General features: G+C 40.2%; 2 protein-coding genes across 6 annotated transcripts in view; both read left to right on the plus strand.

Moving 5' to 3' along the window:
* crebbpa (CREB binding protein a) overlaps nt 1–3,219 on the plus strand; it is a 39,884-nt gene extending 36,665 nt beyond the window's left edge. For all 5 annotated transcript variants that reach the window (XM_065259630.1, XM_065259632.1, XM_065259634.1 and 2 more), the window contains one exon: nt 11–3,219. In XM_065259630.1, coding sequence (XP_065115702.1) covers nt 11–2,140 — 2,130 coding nt within the window. In that variant the 3' untranslated portion in view covers nt 2,141–3,219. The remainder of the gene's footprint in view (nt 1–10) is intronic.
* Nucleotides 3,220–4,391: 1,172 nt separating this feature from the next.
* On the plus strand, nt 4,392–17,876 carry slx4 (SLX4 structure-specific endonuclease subunit homolog (S. cerevisiae)). Its single transcript, XM_065259635.2, has 13 exons — nt 4,392–5,272; nt 5,354–5,510; nt 5,632–5,859; nt 8,125–8,357; nt 10,086–10,378; nt 10,575–10,809; nt 11,075–11,148; nt 11,223–11,369; nt 13,356–13,525; nt 13,628–15,972; nt 16,070–16,169; nt 16,694–16,960; nt 17,069–17,876. The coding sequence occupies exons 1-13, from the start codon at nt 4,903–4,905 to the stop codon at nt 17,454–17,456; spliced, it is 5,007 nt and encodes a 1,668-aa protein (XP_065115707.1). The 5' UTR covers nt 4,392–4,902; the 3' UTR covers nt 17,457–17,876.
* Nucleotides 17,877–19,006: the final 1,130 nt, after the last annotated feature.

Below are 19,006 nucleotides of genomic sequence, written 5' to 3' on the forward strand. Positions count from 1 at the left end.
TTTTCCACAGGACTTTGACCTGTGCATTAACTGCTACAACACTAAGGGTCACGAGCACCAGATGGTTAAGTGGGGTCTGGGTCTGGACGATGACAACAACAGCCAAAGTGGCGAAGCCTCCAAGAGTCCTCAGGAGAGCCGGCGTCTAAGCATCCAGCGTTGCATCCAGTCTTTGGTGCACGCCTGCCAGTGTCGCAACGCCAACTGCTCCTTGCCATCTTGCCAGAAGATGAAGCGAGTGGTGCAGCACACCAAGGGCTGCAAGCGCAAGACGAATGGTGGGTGTCCGGTGTGCAAGCAGCTTATTGCACTCTGCTGCTACCACGCCAAACACTGCCAGGAGAACAAGTGCCCCGTTCCCTTCTGCCTCAATATCAAGCACAAGTTGCGTCAACAGCAGCTGCAGCATAGGCTGCAGCAGGCGCAGATGATGCGAAGACGCATGGCCACTATGCAGGGCCGAGCCATGCCTCAGAGCCTACCGTCGCCACCTGCCCCCACGGCCCCGAGTACGCCCACCTCCCATCAGCAGCCCAACACCCCCCAAACCCCGCAGCCGCTATCCAGTCAACCAACTACGCCTAATGCGGCCGTCATGTCTCCCGCCTATCCTAATGCGCCCCGCAACGGTCAACCCCCGACACAGGCCTCACAGGGCAAACCAGGCCCACAGGCTTCCCCGCTCCACCAGCAGCAATCCCCACTTCCCCAGCCTCCCCAACAGCAGCCGCTTCAACAACCTCCGCAGCAGCAGGGCCCGCCAGCCGCTGCGGTCAGAATGGCACAGCATATAGAGATGGTTGCGCAGGCTCAGCACAACCAGAACTTCCGCATGACCATGAACGGCCTTCCCATAAACCATCAGCAACCACGCATGCCAGGCCCCATGCAGCTTGTTGGGCCACGTGGCCAGCAGGTCATGCAGCCCATGTCGCAAGGACAGTGGGCTGGAGGCCCTCCTGCAGTTCAGCAGCAGGTCGCTCCACAGCAGACCGCACAGGGGTCACCACAGGCCATGCCTATGCAGAGACCCATGATGCCTCAGCAAGTGCAACAACAACGCATGATGGTGCCTACGCAGGGACAACAACCTCGAGCAACCCAGAGACCTGGAGCCATCCACCCCAATGCCTTGCAGGACCTGCTACTCACCCTTAAGTCACCTAGCTCACCCCAGCAACAACAGCAGGTCCTAAACATCCTTAAATCCAATCCCCAACTTATGGCTGCTTTTATCAAACAAAGGACAGCTAAATACCATGCCAACCAGCCGCAGCAGCAACAAGGCATGCATGCAGCACAGCCCGCTATGCAGGGCATGGCAGCCATGCAAGGTGTGCCACGGCCTGGCATGGCCCCTCAACAGCAGCAGCAGCAGCCCACCTCACAGGGCATGGCAGCTCTCAACGCTCAAAATCAGCTCATAAATCCTGCACACGCCAACAACCCACAGATCCAGGAGCTGTATCGCCGGCAGATTTTGCGGCAGCAGCAACAACAACAGCAGCAGCAGCAGCAGCAGCAGGGAGTGATGCCACAATCACACGGACAGTTTCCACAAGCGCAAGGAGCTCCAACCAATTACTCACAACTTCGTATGCAGCAATTGGCCATGCAGGGTGCTAGCGGGCCCATGGGCCAGCTGCCCCCCATGGCCCAGATGGGTCAAGCCGGGTTGGGTATTGATGGCACACCCAACCTCTTGCATCAACGCATGCTTCAACAACAGCAGCAGCAACAGGCTGTGCTTAAGCCTCCAATGAGCTCGCCGACACAACCCAGTTCCATGAGCCCACAAACTCACATGCTTTCCGGCCAGCCTTTGCCTAACACGCTCACCAATCAGGTGTGCTCGCCCGCACCCGTACCGTCACCCAGACCTCCACCACATTCCAGTCCTTCCCCACAGGTTCAGCCACAGCCGTCACCACAGCATGCACCTTCTCACACCGGTTCGCCGCACCCTGGCCTGGCAAACCCATTGCCTGGTTCAATGGAGCAAGGACACTTGGGTACACCAGAGCAGAGTGCCATGCTCCCACAGCTTAATACGCCCAACCGCGGAGGGCTGCCCAGTGAATTGGGTATGGTGGGAGATACAACAGGAGACACCCTGGAAAAATTTGTGGCGGGATTGTAGCGTTTCCTGGGAGACTCCACCCACCATAGTCTCCCCGTTCCTCTTTTTGTGGCTCTGTTGGATTTTCTCGAAATATTCTGTTTTTGTACTGACATGTAAAGTTTGAAGAAATGTAAAAAAAAGAAATTTAAATCAACAAGGAATAGAGAATGTTGATGTTTCCTAATACAAAAGACTTATTTCTTCCTTTTAAGAGGGATTTGGAAAAAATGTTGTTTAAAAGAAATATAAATCACAAAGAATATATTTTTGTTCAGTTCCTACCCATACGTGGTCAATGTATTGTTTTAATGTTTTGGTTTTTGCATTTTGTTCTCGTTCTGGGTGGGATCTGGTTTCATGCCTTTTCTTTTTTTAAGAAAATTTACAAAACGTGATATTATTCATACCTTTTATTTTGTACTTTATCTAACTTTACAGCATTTTTCTGTTGGAAAAACTTGTAAAATAATTTGTCTGGGAATTTGGTTCAGGGTGTCGCTGCTCTGTTTGTTATATTTCCTGGCGATTGTATTCTAGTGTATAATTTTTTTCACACATGCATTGGGAGGGATTCATGCTTTTTCCTCATTGTGAAATTTGTACGAGGAGAACTATTTGTTCGTGTCGATAGGAACTGTGCGTACGCATGTATGCAGACAGACCCACATGCATCGTTCAATACAATACCGACTCCGAGAGGACATGTACACATTCACAATGGCATCTCACTGGCCTGAATCAAGAGGTTCTGTCTTGCAGATGTAGAAAATTGTTGCTTTTTGTCCTGATTTTGTCATACAGATATATAAATATAAAGAAAGTAAGAGAGAGGGAGAGGAAGAAAGGGACCCCTAAGCTGAGTGGGAGGGAATGGGTTAATGCTGGTTGACTGCTTGTGAGATCTGCGACCTTCAGTCCTCTCACACACACTTGAACAGGGGCTCCACTTCTTCCTTTAATGTAAATCATGCAAGTTATTAATCAAAATACTATAAATATAAGGAAGAGAGAATGGAATCACTGTATAAACTGGTTGAAAAAAGTTATTTCTTACTTATATACCATATTGTTTAATAAACTGTGTGCTACAGATCAAACTCGTGTGTGTTTGTTTTCTTTTTTATATAATTTGGACAACCGATAATCCAAAGTAGCGCGAGAGCGATTCGAAGTTAGATTTCTGTGTGATATCACGAATCACTCTCGCGGTACCTTGATGTCATCCGCCTGTAGGTTCTTGCCTCGGCCTATGAAGTCATGTAAAATGTGAATACATTTCTTTGTATGACATCAACGTACCGCGAGACCAATGTGAAAGATGTGTTTCGACCTTGGTCTCGCGGTATTTGGTTGTCATGCGCCACCACATCTGCGCAACGTCTCACGAAGTCAAAAGGCTTGTTCGACATCCTGCGTCGCCGCTAGAACTGACAAGCGGATGACGTTAAAGTGCCGCGAGAGCGAGACGAAATTACACTTCGTATGATTTTGTCAAATCGTTCTCGCGGTACTTTGACAACATCCGGCTATCGGTTCTTGCAGCGGACTACACTGGACTGTAGTTTTCAGATACAACTCGTTTTCAGATATGAAACTCACCGCACATTGATGGAAAATGCAATTTAGCGAGTAGGTTTTGATACCACTTGTGTATTTGGTCATTTCTTAACTACAATAACATGATTTTTTTATTATTAATGCTTCAAAACAATTTACATAGAAGACAGAATGCAAAAAAAAACCTCTACAGGAATGAAAACATATAGATTATTCATTTAAAGTTTCACAAATAAAATAACAGAAAGATAAATAAATACGATAAGAAAATCAAATAAATAAAAATATATAAAAAATTAACAAGTTGACATAGGAAACAAATATGCATCAGTGGTTTCCGGTTTACAACTTGTTTTCAGATATGAAAGTTAAAAACTCACGGCGCATTGATGCAAAATGCAATTAGGCGAGTAGATTTTGATTCCACTTTTGTATTTTTTTGACTTTGGCACGATTTTAGTCATTTCTTAACTAAAACAACATGACTTTTTTATTAATGCTTCGTAACAATTTACATAGAAGACAGAATATAGAAAAAAAACCTCTACAGAAATGAAAACATATAGATTATCCATAAGTTTCACAAATAAAATAACAGAAAGATAAATAAATACGATAAGAAAATCAAATAAAAAATGATATTTATATATAAAAATATCATAATATTTCAAAAATCTTTCATTTTACTTGTTTTAACAAATTTAAGGGGTTTTAGAAATATTTCAATTTCAATTCGGAAATGTGGAAAGTGCGAGTTAGGCTGCGATTTAAATAATTTTTGTTTGTGAATGTTTTTTTTTATTTTATTTGGAAAAAATTCAATGTAATTAATTGAAATATCAGATGTGTCTTCATATTAGCAAATTCATATTTATTTTACTAAAATAACATGACTCGTTTTGTAATTTGCGTCGCCTTACGTCACCGGAAGTAGACGGCGGCGGTTGTGAGACGCTGTTTTGAACAACATTGAGCGTTTGCTGCGGGAAATTTAAGATAAGATCGCATTTTTTAAGTTTAAAACACCAGTTTTAGCATTATGAATTACAGAAAACGAGCTGCGTTGTACCCACGAGTTGTTATAAAACCGAATCGCAATATGAATATAATGTAACTTGATTAGCTAATCGCCTTCAAGTGTAAATAACGTACGCAAATCAGGCGAGGTCTTCTCAAACCCTACATATTTCGGAATGATAGATCATGTTTATAATTGATTCATCATGGACGACTCGGATCAGGATTTCACCGACCTCTGCTCTCGTCTCCTGAAACGAGTGAGACGGAAAGGAGCCGGAGATGAGAAGAAGCCAGCATCCAGAGATGAAGAGGCATCCTCCTCCTCTCCATGCAAAAATCCCCCTAAGAGGAGAAAAAAGACTATTAAGGGAATTAAGACCGAAATCAAGAGAAACACGACTCAGGTGGGTGATGTTTCACAGCCAGCCATTGTTGTACCAGGGACAGTGAAGGCAAAGGATGCAGTGCTCCAGAGGATGCAACAGTTTAAGAGAGCCAGTCCAGAGAGACTCCTGCATGTGGACACCAACCAGCCCATAACTACAGAACCTGATGGAAACCTCCAGCACACAGGTATGATGTTTATGTTGTTATTAATAATGCATTGCTACCAAAACACATCCACAGCTGTATGTATGTGTGTGTGATTGGCAGATGATGTGAGCAGCGATGAAGCTCTGGCTCTTCAGCTTCAGCAGGAGTTGGATCGCGAGTCTCAAGCTGATGAAGATGGAGGCTTGTTCTTCTGCCAGCTTTGTCAGAAGGACCTGACAGCCATGAGTCCCCAGCTACGCACTCAACACATTAACAGGTGTATTACCCCTAAAATAGCATTTCATTTTGGGGTGGAAAGCATTGTGGCACTGCTATGGGCCAAAATATAATAGTTTAATTTGGGGCCTTTCTAAGTATATTCCTCTCCTACATTGCAGATGTCTGGATGCGGTTGAGGTCAGCGCTCCTTCTGCATCCCATCATTCTCATCCCCGACCACATGTCCCAGCATGCCCCATATGTGGAAAGTGTTTTAAATCGGAGAAGAGTCGGTCTGTTCACCTAAAGCGATGCTCGAGTGATTTAGGTGTGTCGCCCAATGATCTGCTCCAGGCTTTGAGAAGGCAGGCTACTGAGACCGTGAGTGACGGCACCACCGACCACTCGTAAGTCAAATATAAAACGTGTTCACTGCGTCAATTAATGCAAATCACAGTGTATGTGAAAAGCAGATGTTTTGGTGAGATTCACCCACATTGGTAAAAGTGTCTTAATTTTGTACTAGGAACTGCAAACTTTATGTTGCGGTTTCCAGAACATGGTTCAGATTAGGGATGCTTAACGATTAATCGTGATTAATCGTTAGCAGAATAAAAGTTTTTGTTTACATCCTATATGTGTGTGTGAACTGTGCATAATAACTTTGTATAAATACATGATGTACACACATGCATGTATATGTTTTAGAAATGTTTACATGTGTATATACATTTGTATATTTATGTATCATTTATATTATATATAAATATAAATACTTAATATTTACATTTTTTTTCTTAAAATTATACATGAATGTGTTCATATTTATATATATACATATTTATTATACACAGTTTACACACATATGTGATGTAAACAAAAACTTTTATTCTGCTAACGATTAGCATCCCTAGTTCAGATTAATCCAGGAGCCTCACCGTGCGTTCACACCAGACGTGGTAGAGGCGGCAAAAACGCGATATTTGCGCGTAGTTGGAAGCGTGAACATTTTGAGTTTACTCGCTTCATTCGCGCGTGAAATTCTAGTCATTCGAGACTTCGCTCGCTTCCTGTAATCTAACTCCTGATTAATTAACGCTGCGCTTTTTCCACCAAAGTTCAGATTTTTTAACTCTTGCGTTTCTCGCGGCAACGCTTAATTCGGGCGAACGAGGTGGATTTGCGTCTGTCGGGGTAAACGCCTCATTCGCGGGGCGAGACCTCCAGACACGCGTAAGCGCTTCTTTACATTGACAAACTTACGCTTGACGCCTCTACCGCGGCTGGTGTGAATGCAGCATTAGCCATATAGACCTTTTGCAAGTAGACGTCACAGTTACGTCATTGCAAGCTGCGTGTGAGAATATGAATGCCCAAAAAAAATTATTCATTTTTACAGAATACCGTTGTCGAAGACACCATTTGAAGATAAACGTAGACATTTATGGTTGCAACAAGCCCTTAAACGGACAGACGGGAGTGATGAAATCATCTGGAAATCTATTAATAATTAGAATAGAAAGTATACACTGCAAAAAATGATTTTCAAGAAAAAAAAATCTTAGTATTTTTGTCTTGTTTTCAGTAAAAATATCTAAAAATTCTTAAATTAAGATGCTTTTTCTTGATGAGCAAAATGACCCAAGAAAATAAGTCTAGTTTTTTGACCAAAAATATCAAATTTAAGTGATTTTGTGCACACAAAAAAATGGGGCAAGCAAAAAATCTTGAACATTTTTCTTAAACACTAAATTCAAGAATATTTTGATATTTTTTGTCTAAAAACTAGACTTATTTTCTTGGGTCGTTTTGCTCATCAAGAAAAAGCATCTTAATTTAAGAATTTTTAGATATTTTTACTGAAAACAAGACAAAAATACTAAGATTTTTTTTTCTTGAAAATCATTTTTTGCAGTGTAGAGAAGATGTCCGGTGTTTCTTATAGCGTTTTCATCATGTTATGTTTATACTTATTTAGAATAAATGTTTTTTTATACTGAAAAAGTAATAATATCACCCTTTATATATATATATATATATATATATATATATATATATATATATATATATATATATATATATATATATATACTTATTTTTACCTTCTATCTTAGCCTTTGTCTTCTTCCTGTTTGTTCTAAAATTATTATGTTTACATATTCAATAAATATATAAGTATAGCACACACACATGATGTAAAGTGTTATTAATATATAAAACAGGCCTATGTATATTTATTTGTATGTAAACATTAGGGCTGGGTGTCGATTCAAATGTTCCAGATCGATTCGATTTCGATTCACAAGCTATCAAATCGATTCAATTTCGATTCTTGGTTCGATTTTCGATTAAAAAAAATTTGTGGCGCTTTTTATACTCGATTCTTGATTCAACTTAATAAATATAGATTATATTATATTTTATTAGAATATAGACTGAGTGAATGAATGAATGACAGGCTCGCCTCTTGCTCCTTGGTAACATCGCGCAAGGCAACAAAGAGGGAGACATCTAGTAGAGAAGACTAGTAATTAGATTAAAAATGCAAAAATAAATATAGGGGAAAAAAATCGATTTGTGACCTATGAGAATCGATTGAGCCCTGTCCGGGAAACCACCCAAGTTAATCTAGCACCAGAAGATATAACACGCAGTTATTCTGTGTTTGCCAGCCGACAAGATTGTGTCACAAAGAGGAAGAACGGTGTGCCCACAAAAAAGAAATCTAAAAGGAAAGGCCAGCAGATAGACGAGGACACCATGGTGGCGATGGCTCTGTCTCGCTCTTTACTTGAGCAGGAGAGAGAAACGCAGCGAGAGATGGACGAGGAGAGAGAGATACAGGCTCAACTATCAAGTCCTCCTCCAAAGGTGCCTCCTTTGCTACAGTGGAGACCTGCAGCCGGTAAACATGCATTTTTCTGTTTATTATTAATGCTTTGTATCTCATTTGGGAGATAAGTCATCCTGCACTTTTTGTTTTTTGTAACATGACACACAGATACTATTAACTTATTGTGCATCTTATTAACGCTGCAATCCAAATCGTTCTTTTTCGTTAAAAAATGCACAAAAATCAGTTATTGTTACTACGATTCTCAATGGTAAACTTAATGATTTATACGGTGGACTGTTGGGTTGGATTTGGAGAAATGTCAGTTGTTTCTTAAAAAAATTAAAGATATGAAGAGCTCAGATGCAAAAACCCTCTTCATAACCAATGGGACTCGTAACCCATTAATTGGCACTGTCTGTGAGCGGGACACCCCAGTTTAATTCAATATTTTTCATGTAAAAGTTAATCTGTCACCCCAAACTCTATATTGTTGGAAAGTCTAACCGTGGGTTCACACCAGACGCGTTTGAGGCGTCAAATTCACGTCTACTGCTTCATTCGCGCATGAGAATCTAGTCATCGAGACTCTACTCGCTTCCTGTAATCACGTCACTACTAGAGCAAGCTCCTGATTGGTTAACGCAGCACGTTTTGCCAAAGTACAGATTTTCAACTCACCCATTTTCTCGTGGCAACGCTCAATTCGTGCGAAAGAGGCGGAATCGTGTCTACCGCGCCACCTAAATGCCTCATTCGTGTCGTGAGACCTCCTGACGCACGTCAATGCATGTTTACATTGACTTAACATTGAAATCACTCTTGCTTGACGCCTCTACCGCGGCTGGTGTGAACGCGGCATTAGAATGTAGTTTTCATATTTCAAAACATTTAAGCAGTAATAAAAATGCAGTGACTGTAATTTATTAATTTGTGACAAGAGTATGCAGCAAACCAACACAAACCTTTTTTTTATGTATAAAGTAATACTATATGGTTTTATTTTTATTTATTACAATAAATTTAAACTGCTATAACAATTTTTTTTATATTTAATATTTTTACATCCAGACACTTCTGTAAAACAACTTTAAAGTGTCTTCTTTAAAACCGACCAAAATTAGGCTTATATTATATGATTTATATTAATTTGAAGGGGTACATTACCATTTCACCCCCAATAAAAAAGGGCTGTGCCAGGTAAAGGGTTATTTGATTCTGCCAATAAAGCCGGTATTTCTCAATTACCTGAGGCTGGGATTAGCCGATTTGAAGCTAAATGATTTGATATAGTTGTTTAATACATGCCAAGAGCATTCGGTTAACATCATTGAATCTAATTCTTGATGGAGGTGGCGTTTAGCGGCTTTTGCATCTGAGCTCGTCATATTAAGTATTATGCTTTTTTATGTTTTGAACAGAGATGGCGATAAAGAGGTTAAAATAACACTGCGGATCTAAGCCAAATCTAAGCCATTTTATTTTGTGCCACCATACTTACTGGTGTAACTACTCATGTAACAGTCTTTAAATAGAAAAAACATGGAAGTGTTTGGTGGCTTCTAAATTCATCCCTGTTTGGATCCTAAGGAATGAATGGGGCTAGGCTAAATGCTAACACATTCACAACGTGCTGTACAAAAAGATTAAGTGTACAAATTGAAAAAAATAAGTATGTATTAATCCGTCTAAGTTAAGGTAGGAACATAGTAAAATATTGAAAAAAAGTGGTGTTTTCCTTTAAAAGATAAAAAATGTAGTTGCAACTTAATATAGGCAGTACCATCTCTCCTCTTTTAGGAAAGGGACGTGGAAAGAGAAGAAAGGGTGCGTTTCCGGCACAGCCACCCCTGCTTCTCATACAGGACCCTCAGACAGCCCTGAACCGTCTACAGGAGCGCGTCTCCTCTCTTCTGCTCAGTTCGAGACCTCCCTCTCCGCCAACACCCACCTTGTCCCCATCCGCCCTCCCTGTCAGTTCTCACGCTCCCCTTTGGGTCAAAAGCACACTGCACGGTGGAGGACCAGACTCGAGTTTAGAGTTTTACACTTCTGAACTCAGCAACTTTATAACGCCATTAATCGCACCGGAGGTGAGATATTGACTAGCCAAGCACTTATTTGTCTTTTTGACGAAAATATCAAATCACACTGACTCTGTTTGCTTTCTTAAAACTGCTTTTTGCACCGTTAACACATTGCTTGATATTATACATACTTTTATTATATTTGATATACTCAAAAATCTAACATAAAAGTAATGTTTCATTGTCTGTGTTATTCATTCAGAGGGAAAAGTTAAAGTCTGTTGAAGTCACTCCAGTAAAGGAACCTCCATCATCGTCCTCAGAAACCATACAGAAAAAGTGTACGGGTCAGAGCCCGGCACAGCACCGGTCAGCTCCGTCTCCTTTAACGACATGTTCGGGTACACCAGGCACCCAAGCCCTGCAGGACCTGATGGAGCTGGCGGAGGAGGGCATGACACTCACCCAGTATGGATACACCGTGCACACAGTCGCAGGTGAGACGAATTAGATGATGAATCATATACACTAGTTTGTGGACGTCTTAGGCCTCAGAGAAGGCTTAGCTAAAGCCAGCACTAGGGCTGCGTCCGAAACCGCGTACTTCCGTACTTTATAGTAGGCGAGGGGATTAGTATGTCCGAATTCATGGTATTCGAAAAACAGTAGGTCTCATTTTGGCGTAATTATTATTTATATCAGTTTATTTCAGATCTGAATTGTACTATGCTCACTCGCTTAATGTTGACCCATGTTTTTTAGATAAGGACGATGCTGCGAATGAACTTACTTCAAGCGGTTTTGTTCCAGAGAAAAAGCACATCAAGACCACCTCCGTAAGCATTCATTTTTGTCCTTATTGCAGACTTGAACTACGATGACCATTCATGTCCATGTTTTGGTCTTGCAGGTGTCTGTTTCAAAGCTCGCATCAGATCTGAGCAGTATGGTGAACAACCCGCAGCTGAGCGATGTACAGTTACAGGTGGACAGTGGAGATGTCTTCTTCACTCACTCCTTTATGCTGTACACACGATGCCCCCTGCTGGCCAATATGGTAAGTCATTCATTTCATCCACAAAACAACCATTAAATAGTACCTTTTAGGTTCATTTTTTTAATTATTTTATTAGGCTACACAATACTGAAGAAAAATGCGATTTGATAATGTGTTGTAATATATAAAAAAAAAATTTAAACCTAAAATTATATAACCAACATACAAATAAAGCATCACGGTCTCACCAGTCTCTCTACTAGAGGTCGACCAATAATGAATTTTACAGATACCAATATATGTATTGGTTGCCGATAACCGATTAATGGGCTGATAGTTCCTTAAATGGATGCTGGATAAAACAAACATAACACGCGAAGTGAAACAGGGCTGAAATTTATTACAAAAGTAATAAAACAACACTGCTGAACCATGAAAATGTGCTAAATATATAAATAAAAATATATTCATTATATTAATAAGTATTGAAGTGAAATACTCCCACAACGAACATTGAAAATACATAAATGTATATTATATGTGTAGTTTTGTACTTTATTTGCTCCTGTTTAAACACTTAACTCTTTCACCGCCAGCGTTTTTAAAAAAAAGTTGCCAGCCAGCGCCAGCGTTTTTCATGATTTTCACCAAAGTTTAATGCCTTCCAGAAAATGTTCTTCTTTAAATATATAAACATACAATATACCAAATGAAAGAACAGACCCTCTGCTTTCAAAAAAAAAAAAAAAACGTTTCATCCTACCTTCAGTGGTTCTTTTGCAATCAGCTTTTGAATATGGGTAGGTTTCTGCAAAAACACCACATTTTGAGCAAAAAGCAGAGATAATTCCATTTTTGTGACGGACTTTTTATAGAGATCCCATTCAGAGCGATCTTTAAAACAGACACGGACATGCAGCCGCTTGCCATAGGGCAATACTTCCGGGTTTAAAAAGTTGCAGAATGGTGCCACCTAGTGGATAATAGCGGTATTACGGAAAGACGGAAATACTCGTCAATGGCGGGGAAAGAGTTAAGATAACACATTTCCCTGCCAATGACGCTTTCCTGACGAGTTTTTACGGTAATCTGTAATTTCGCAATTATCCAATTACATAATTTATAAAAAGCTGAAGCAAAAACTAATTTTACAAATTTTAAACTCCGTGTACATTTTGATAATTATTCTGAATCTGATCTCTAACAAAATTATTTTACAAAAATGCAATTATTTTAGCTTTTTGCTCAAAATTTGGTATTTTTGAAGAAACCAACATATATTTAACAAATGAAGATGGGATGAAACGTTTTTTGCCCATTTTGTTTGTTTGTTTGAAAGCAAAGGATCTGTTCTTTCATTTGATATATTTGTATGTTTATATATTATAGAAGAAAATTTTCCTGGAAGGCATTTTGTGAAACTTGTGAAAATCACAAATATGCTGGCGGGAAACTTCTTTTTTTAAGTTAAGGAAAACATTCGGTGTTTCTTATATAATATACTTTATTGGACCTCAACAGTTCCCATTTTCAATGCAGTTTAAAAAAAGCAGTTTTAACGCAGCTTCAAAGGGCTCTAAACCGGTGGTCCCAACACGGTGCCCGCGGGCACAGAGTCCTTGAGTTGCCTGCCAAAGTACATTGTATAAATAGCCTCTATTTTAATATTTATTTATTGCATGTTTTTATATAAGCTTGACTTTTTTATGTATGTTAACATTTTAAACAATTTTTAAAACATATTAACAAGTAAAATAAAATAAAATAGTAAAAAAAAGGTTTTGAGTAGAATATATATCAAACAAGAACCCCCCCCCAGATTATTTTATCCACTTTGGTAGCCCTTCCTCACAAAAAGGTTGAAGACCCCTGCTCTAAACGATTAATCGGCCTACCTCTACTTTCACTACACATAACTTTTTGAAGTACTTAAATCATTCATTTAATGCAAACCATTGCAATGTGCACATTTGCATTATTTTGGTATATCTTGCAGCCCAACCTGTTTGTGTTAACAAACTCTCAGTTGTGTGTTCTGGTTTTTAGGTTCATGACTCTGGTTTTGGAGTTCAGGAGGAGGGTATGCCTGCTGCTCAGAGGGTGTTGTTGGGTGACGTACCCGGAGTGGCAGTGTTGGCCCTCTTGCAATACCTTTACACTGCTCACTGTCCTCTCACATACACACTGCTGCCACATGTACAACAGTTGTCCAATAGGTCAGTGAAAAATCTAACCATTTATTAAGTGACATGGATACTAAAGTCAACATAAAATCAGAATTGGCAATACTAATAATACATGCATGTTTGATGTGTCAGGTTTTGTTTGCCTGAGCTGCAGCAGCAATGTGAGGATTACTCTGGACGCAGCGAAGAAGACTCGAGAGAATCCGACGGCATGTTTTCAGCTCAGGAGCCTCATCTCAAAGACCAAGAAGACCAAAACCTAGCAGAGAGCAACTTCTTGGAGCTTCTCCAGTCAATGTGGCAACATGAGGACAGTGAAGGAGAGGATGAATTTAAGGAAAATTCAAGAGGCGTTCAAGAGGAAGCTGTCGGAGAGTTGAAGGATGATAGGGTGGATGAAGAGGAACTTGAGGAGATCTACGAGTTTGCCGCAACCCAGAAGAAGATGGAAACGGTGACAGAGACAGAAGACGACGAGGCAGATGCGAACAAATCCATCGGTAATGAAAAGAATAAGACATTATGTGAGAAGTCCGTCACCAGTTTACATAGTAATGAGCAAGACGTTGATGGGACAGAGGCTGCCATAGTAACAAGTCCTGCGAAGATTCATCAAATCCCAAATCCAAACACTGGAACACCTGAAGTTTCTTTGCTTTCAGAATCAAATGCTCTTGGAAACACAAATTTAGACAAGAGTTATGACCGTTTGTTTTCCCAATCTGTGGGGGAATACACCGAACCAACAAAGACCCCAACATCCCTCCCGCAACAACATTACAAGTCATCACACGCACTACAGCCAAACACACCTTTATTTCGCCCCTCGTGTGTTAGTGAGGTCATTGACTTGTCTATTAGTCCTCCACCAAGCTCAGATGTGTCGGGTGTATCTACTTTCCCTGTACCTGGTGTGTCTCCTGTTCCAGATTATTGTGAAGATGGAGGCCAGCCAGGAAACAAAAATACAGAAAAAAACTCAGAATCACACAGCAAACAAGTTGAACTCATTGTACTGTCTGATTCTGATGAAGAAATGGATGTCGACCACATTGCTGCTATCATTAAACCAGAGGAGGATGGTGTGACCCCTCAGTCCCCCACTAGATCTCTTTCGGAGTCCAAAAGCAAGGGTACACAAAACACATCTGCATCCCAAGGCCATACTGGCACAGAAGCGGACCAATCAGAGCACCCAGACGTTACCAACGAAAGTGCATTCGATGGCTCTGCCGAAGTTTCCTGGCTCATTCCGGCCACCCCAGTACAAGTACGCAGCAGCTCCAGTCAAACCTGCGTCAGTATGCGCCGAACCCAGCTCTTTCCCAAATCTTGCTCTTCATCTTCATCATCTTCTTCCGCTATTGACCGCTCAAAACACTCTGCTCACTTGTCTTCCTCAAGCATCCCAGAGCCCAAGCAAGATCAGAGTCCTGCTTTAGGTTACCAAACACCCCTTCACAATCTCAAACGGTCTCAAATCACATCCAAACTTCCCTCTGATGGCTCCCACACCGGTATTATCATTGGATCATGTGTCCCACAACCCTCAAGTAGCACTCCACTTCATTTAGACTCTTCTCTACAAAGGCACATCCCATTCGGTTCCCCTATGGACTGTAAAGTTAACCACATGGATAACAGTAACTTCTCTCTTGGCCAGGTGAAAGAAGGCCTACTTTCTCTCCAACTCAGTCATTCGGAAAGTTCTCCATCTCCTTCTAAAACACCGGAGAAGAAACAAAATCTTGGTGCGTCCTCAGACTCTCCGAGTTATGATCCCGACAAGTCAAGAGAGAACCGGTATGAAGAGTTAAAAACAATGGAAGTAACAAGTTCTCCTTCTGAAACATCAGAGAAGAAACAAAATATTGGTGCGTCCTCAGACTCTTCGAGTTATGATCCCGACAAGTCAAGAGAGAACCGAGATAAAGAATTCAAAACAATGGAAGTAATAAGTTCTCCTTCTACAACACCAGAGAAGAAACAAAATATTGGTGGGTCCCTAGACTCTCCGAGTTATGATCCTAACAGGTCAAGGAAGAACCGGGATGAAGAGTTAAAAACAACGGAAGTAATCGATAAAGATCAAAACCAAGATGTTGTAGGAGTGTTAGGTGTTGCCCAAGCTAGTTTTTGCAATTTGGATGAGCCTCCCATAGCGTTCGATGACTCGTGGGGTTTAGATGGAGTGCTGGAAAGCCAAAAGCCTTGCTTTAGTCTAAAACTCGACAGCAGTGATGGTACAGCGAGTCCACTGAGTACAAACCACATGGCAAGCCCACCCATCACACCTCCTCTGGCTACTGGAGCTCATACCGAAACCCCAGAGCCGTCACCGGCAGGTCAATTCAATCACAGCTTACCTGACCCTGACATGTGGGATGACTGGGAGGAGAATGAGGAACCACCACTTCCTCTTTCACAGAGATTAGCGCCTCCCTCTGCAAAGAGAGTCGCTGAACTCAAAACACCAGGTACAAAAAAATTTAAAGTTTCGTAATTATTAGGGTTTCCAGTGAGATTTACTGTTAGTTGCCAGGTATTATGAAATATATTTTTCTTTCGGCACAGTGGCTTGTCGAAATAAAAATAAAGGACCTTTGGTACCCATCACTCCTATGCCAGGCTACTCTGATATGGACACACCTGAGCTGAAAAACAAACTCAACAGGTGAGTAGTGTCGATTATATTGACTGTGGTGATGTAATTCAGGAAGAGAGAGTTACTAAAGTATCAAATGCATATCAGGGTTCCCACACTTTAGTTAACTTCAAATTCAAGGACCTTTCAAGGACTTTCCAGGTCCAATACCCTCAAATTTAAGGACTAAATGTGGGGACACATTTCAAGTTAGAGCAAGGTTACATCGTGACGTGTTCCCTTTCGAGGGAACTCGCGCTGCTTCACTGCGGTGACACTTTGGGGACGCTTCCAGGGGTAAGTGCGTCTGAATGTGTATATCAAATTCAACCAGTGGTGAGGCTTAATAACAAAGACAGGGTAACGCGAGAGCCAGGAAGTATATCGCTATCTGAAATATTGCCAAAGACAACGTTACAGGAAGTATGGTAATGGAGACACAGCGTCTCATTCCCTTCTCAGGGAACAACTGTTACATACGTAACCCGAGACGTTTCATGTGTCAAACACAACCATGCAAAAAACCCTGTTAAATGTTAATCTAACTTTTTCAGGTTTGGTGTGCGTCCGCTGCCTAAAAAGCAGATGGTTCTGAAGCTGAAGGAGATTCATCAGTACACCCACCAGCTGCAGAGCTCAGAATCAGAGGAGGAGATGTCTCCTCTCCGACACCTCCCGTGTACCTCCAAATCCGTTCAACTCTTTAAGCAGCCTACAGCGCCCCCTGCCGCCTCTCCAGTTAAACTGCAACCAAATGATGTAGATGATCATTTATCATCCTCGCAGAACTCAACCACTTCTTCAAATGCAGACTCGGACAGGTACAGCACCTCTGTAGCTCCACATACAAGCCTAAAGCAAATATTAAGTATAGGTTTCTTATGGATATGCTCACATTTAAGGCTTTTTATCTCCGTTTCCATTTTCAGGTCAAATCCAGAGCTGTGCGTGTCTGAAGACGATGACTCTGATACTGAAGGTATCACAGCGTCTCAGGCTGTCGTACGTGAGAAGGACAAAATTCTTGCCGTTCGACAGTTTATCATGTCTGATCCAAAACTGTACAAACGGGTGCTGCAGTACCAGCCTCTACCTCTGGGGGAGCTGCGGGCCAGTTTGAAAGCAGCGGGCATCAGGTTGGGTGCCGCCAAGCTGCTAGACTTCTTGGACTCGCAGTGTATTACTTTCAGCACGGCCAAACAGGGTCAAAGCACCTCTTCACGAAGAAAACAGAGACGTAAAGCAGCGACCAATGGTCCTGCTGGTACAGCTGGAAGGGGAAGGAAGAAAACAGCCAAGCCACATGGAGTAGGATGAGGGAAATGAAGTACAGGTAAAACATGAGCTGAAAGCAGGTTGTATGTATGCCATTGAATAAATTCTGCTGTAAACATATAGTATGATTGAATGCATCACGTTCGTTCAGGGATGGCAACCATTTGAAAGGATTCAGACGCATTTGTGTTTGTATAATTTATATGATGTTTGACATGAAAATATATTTGATTTATTGAAATATTACATTATGATTTCTTAAAACACATCTTGCTTCCATATATTCATTCATACATATACAACTGTAGTGGTTGGTTGACAGTTTCTCTAAACAGCACTTTAGATATGTGACCCTGGACCGCGAGTCAGGCAACTATTTGAAAAAACTGGAATCTCAGGATGCAAAAATTGAAATATTGAGAAAATCGCCCAAATGAAGTCCTTCACTGCAAAAAATGATTTTCAAGAAAAAAAAAGTCTTAGTATTTTTGTCTTGTTTTCAGTAGAAATATCTAAAAATTCTTGAATGAAGATGCTTTTTCTTGATGAGCAAAACGACCCAAGAAAATAAGTCTAGTTTTTAAACCAAAAATATCAAATTTAAGTGAATTGTGCATAAAACAAGCAAAAAAATCTGCCAATGGGATAAGCAATTTTTTCTTGAATTTAGTTTTTAAGAAAAATGTAAGATTTTTTTTCTTATCCCATTGTCAGATTTTTTTGCTTGTTTTATGCACAAATCACTTAAATTTTATATTTTTGGTCTAAAAACTAGACTTATTTTCTTGGGTCATTTTGCTCATCAAGAAAAAGCATCTTAATTTAAGAATTTTTAGATATTTTTCCTGAAAACAAGACAAAAATACTAAGAAATTATTTTCTTGAAAATCAACAAATATACTGCAAAAAAAGACTTTCTTACTTAGTATTTTTGTCTTGTTTTCAGTAAAAATATTTAAAAAATCTTTAATTAAGATGTATAAGCAAAATGAGCTTGGAAAATAAGTCTTAAAACAAGCAATTTGTGCTTACAACAAGCAAAAAAATCTGCCAATGGAATAAGAAATTTTTTCTTGAATTAAATGTTTATGAAAAAGTAAACTTATTTCAAGAAAACATTTCTTATTCTGATTTTCTTTTTGCTTGTTTTAAGCCCTTATTTACTTAAATTTATATTTTTTGTCTTAAAACTAGACTTATTTTCCTAAGTCATTTTGCTCATCAAGAATTTTTAGATATTTTTACTGAAAACAAGACAATAAAATAAAAATACTAAGTAAGAAAGTCAGAATATTTTTCTTGAATTTAATGTTTAAGAAAAATGTTCAAGATTTTTTGCTTACCCCATTGGCAGATTTTTTTTATGCACAAAATCACTTGATAATCACTTTGATATTTTTGGTCTAAAAACTAGACTTATTTTCTAAGGTCGTTTTGCTCATCAAGAAAAAAAAGCTTAATTTAAGAATTTTTAGATATTTTTACTGAAAACAAGACAAAAATACTAAGAATTTTTTTTCTTGAAAATAATTTTTTGCAGTGTATTACTAACGATAAAAAATTTTTTTATAATTCCGCACAAAAACAATCGC

This window comes from Paramisgurnus dabryanus, chromosome 24, assembly GCF_030506205.2.
Source record: "Paramisgurnus dabryanus chromosome 24, PD_genome_1.1, whole genome shotgun sequence".
Taxonomy (NCBI): Eukaryota; Metazoa; Chordata; class Actinopteri; order Cypriniformes; family Cobitidae; genus Paramisgurnus; species Paramisgurnus dabryanus.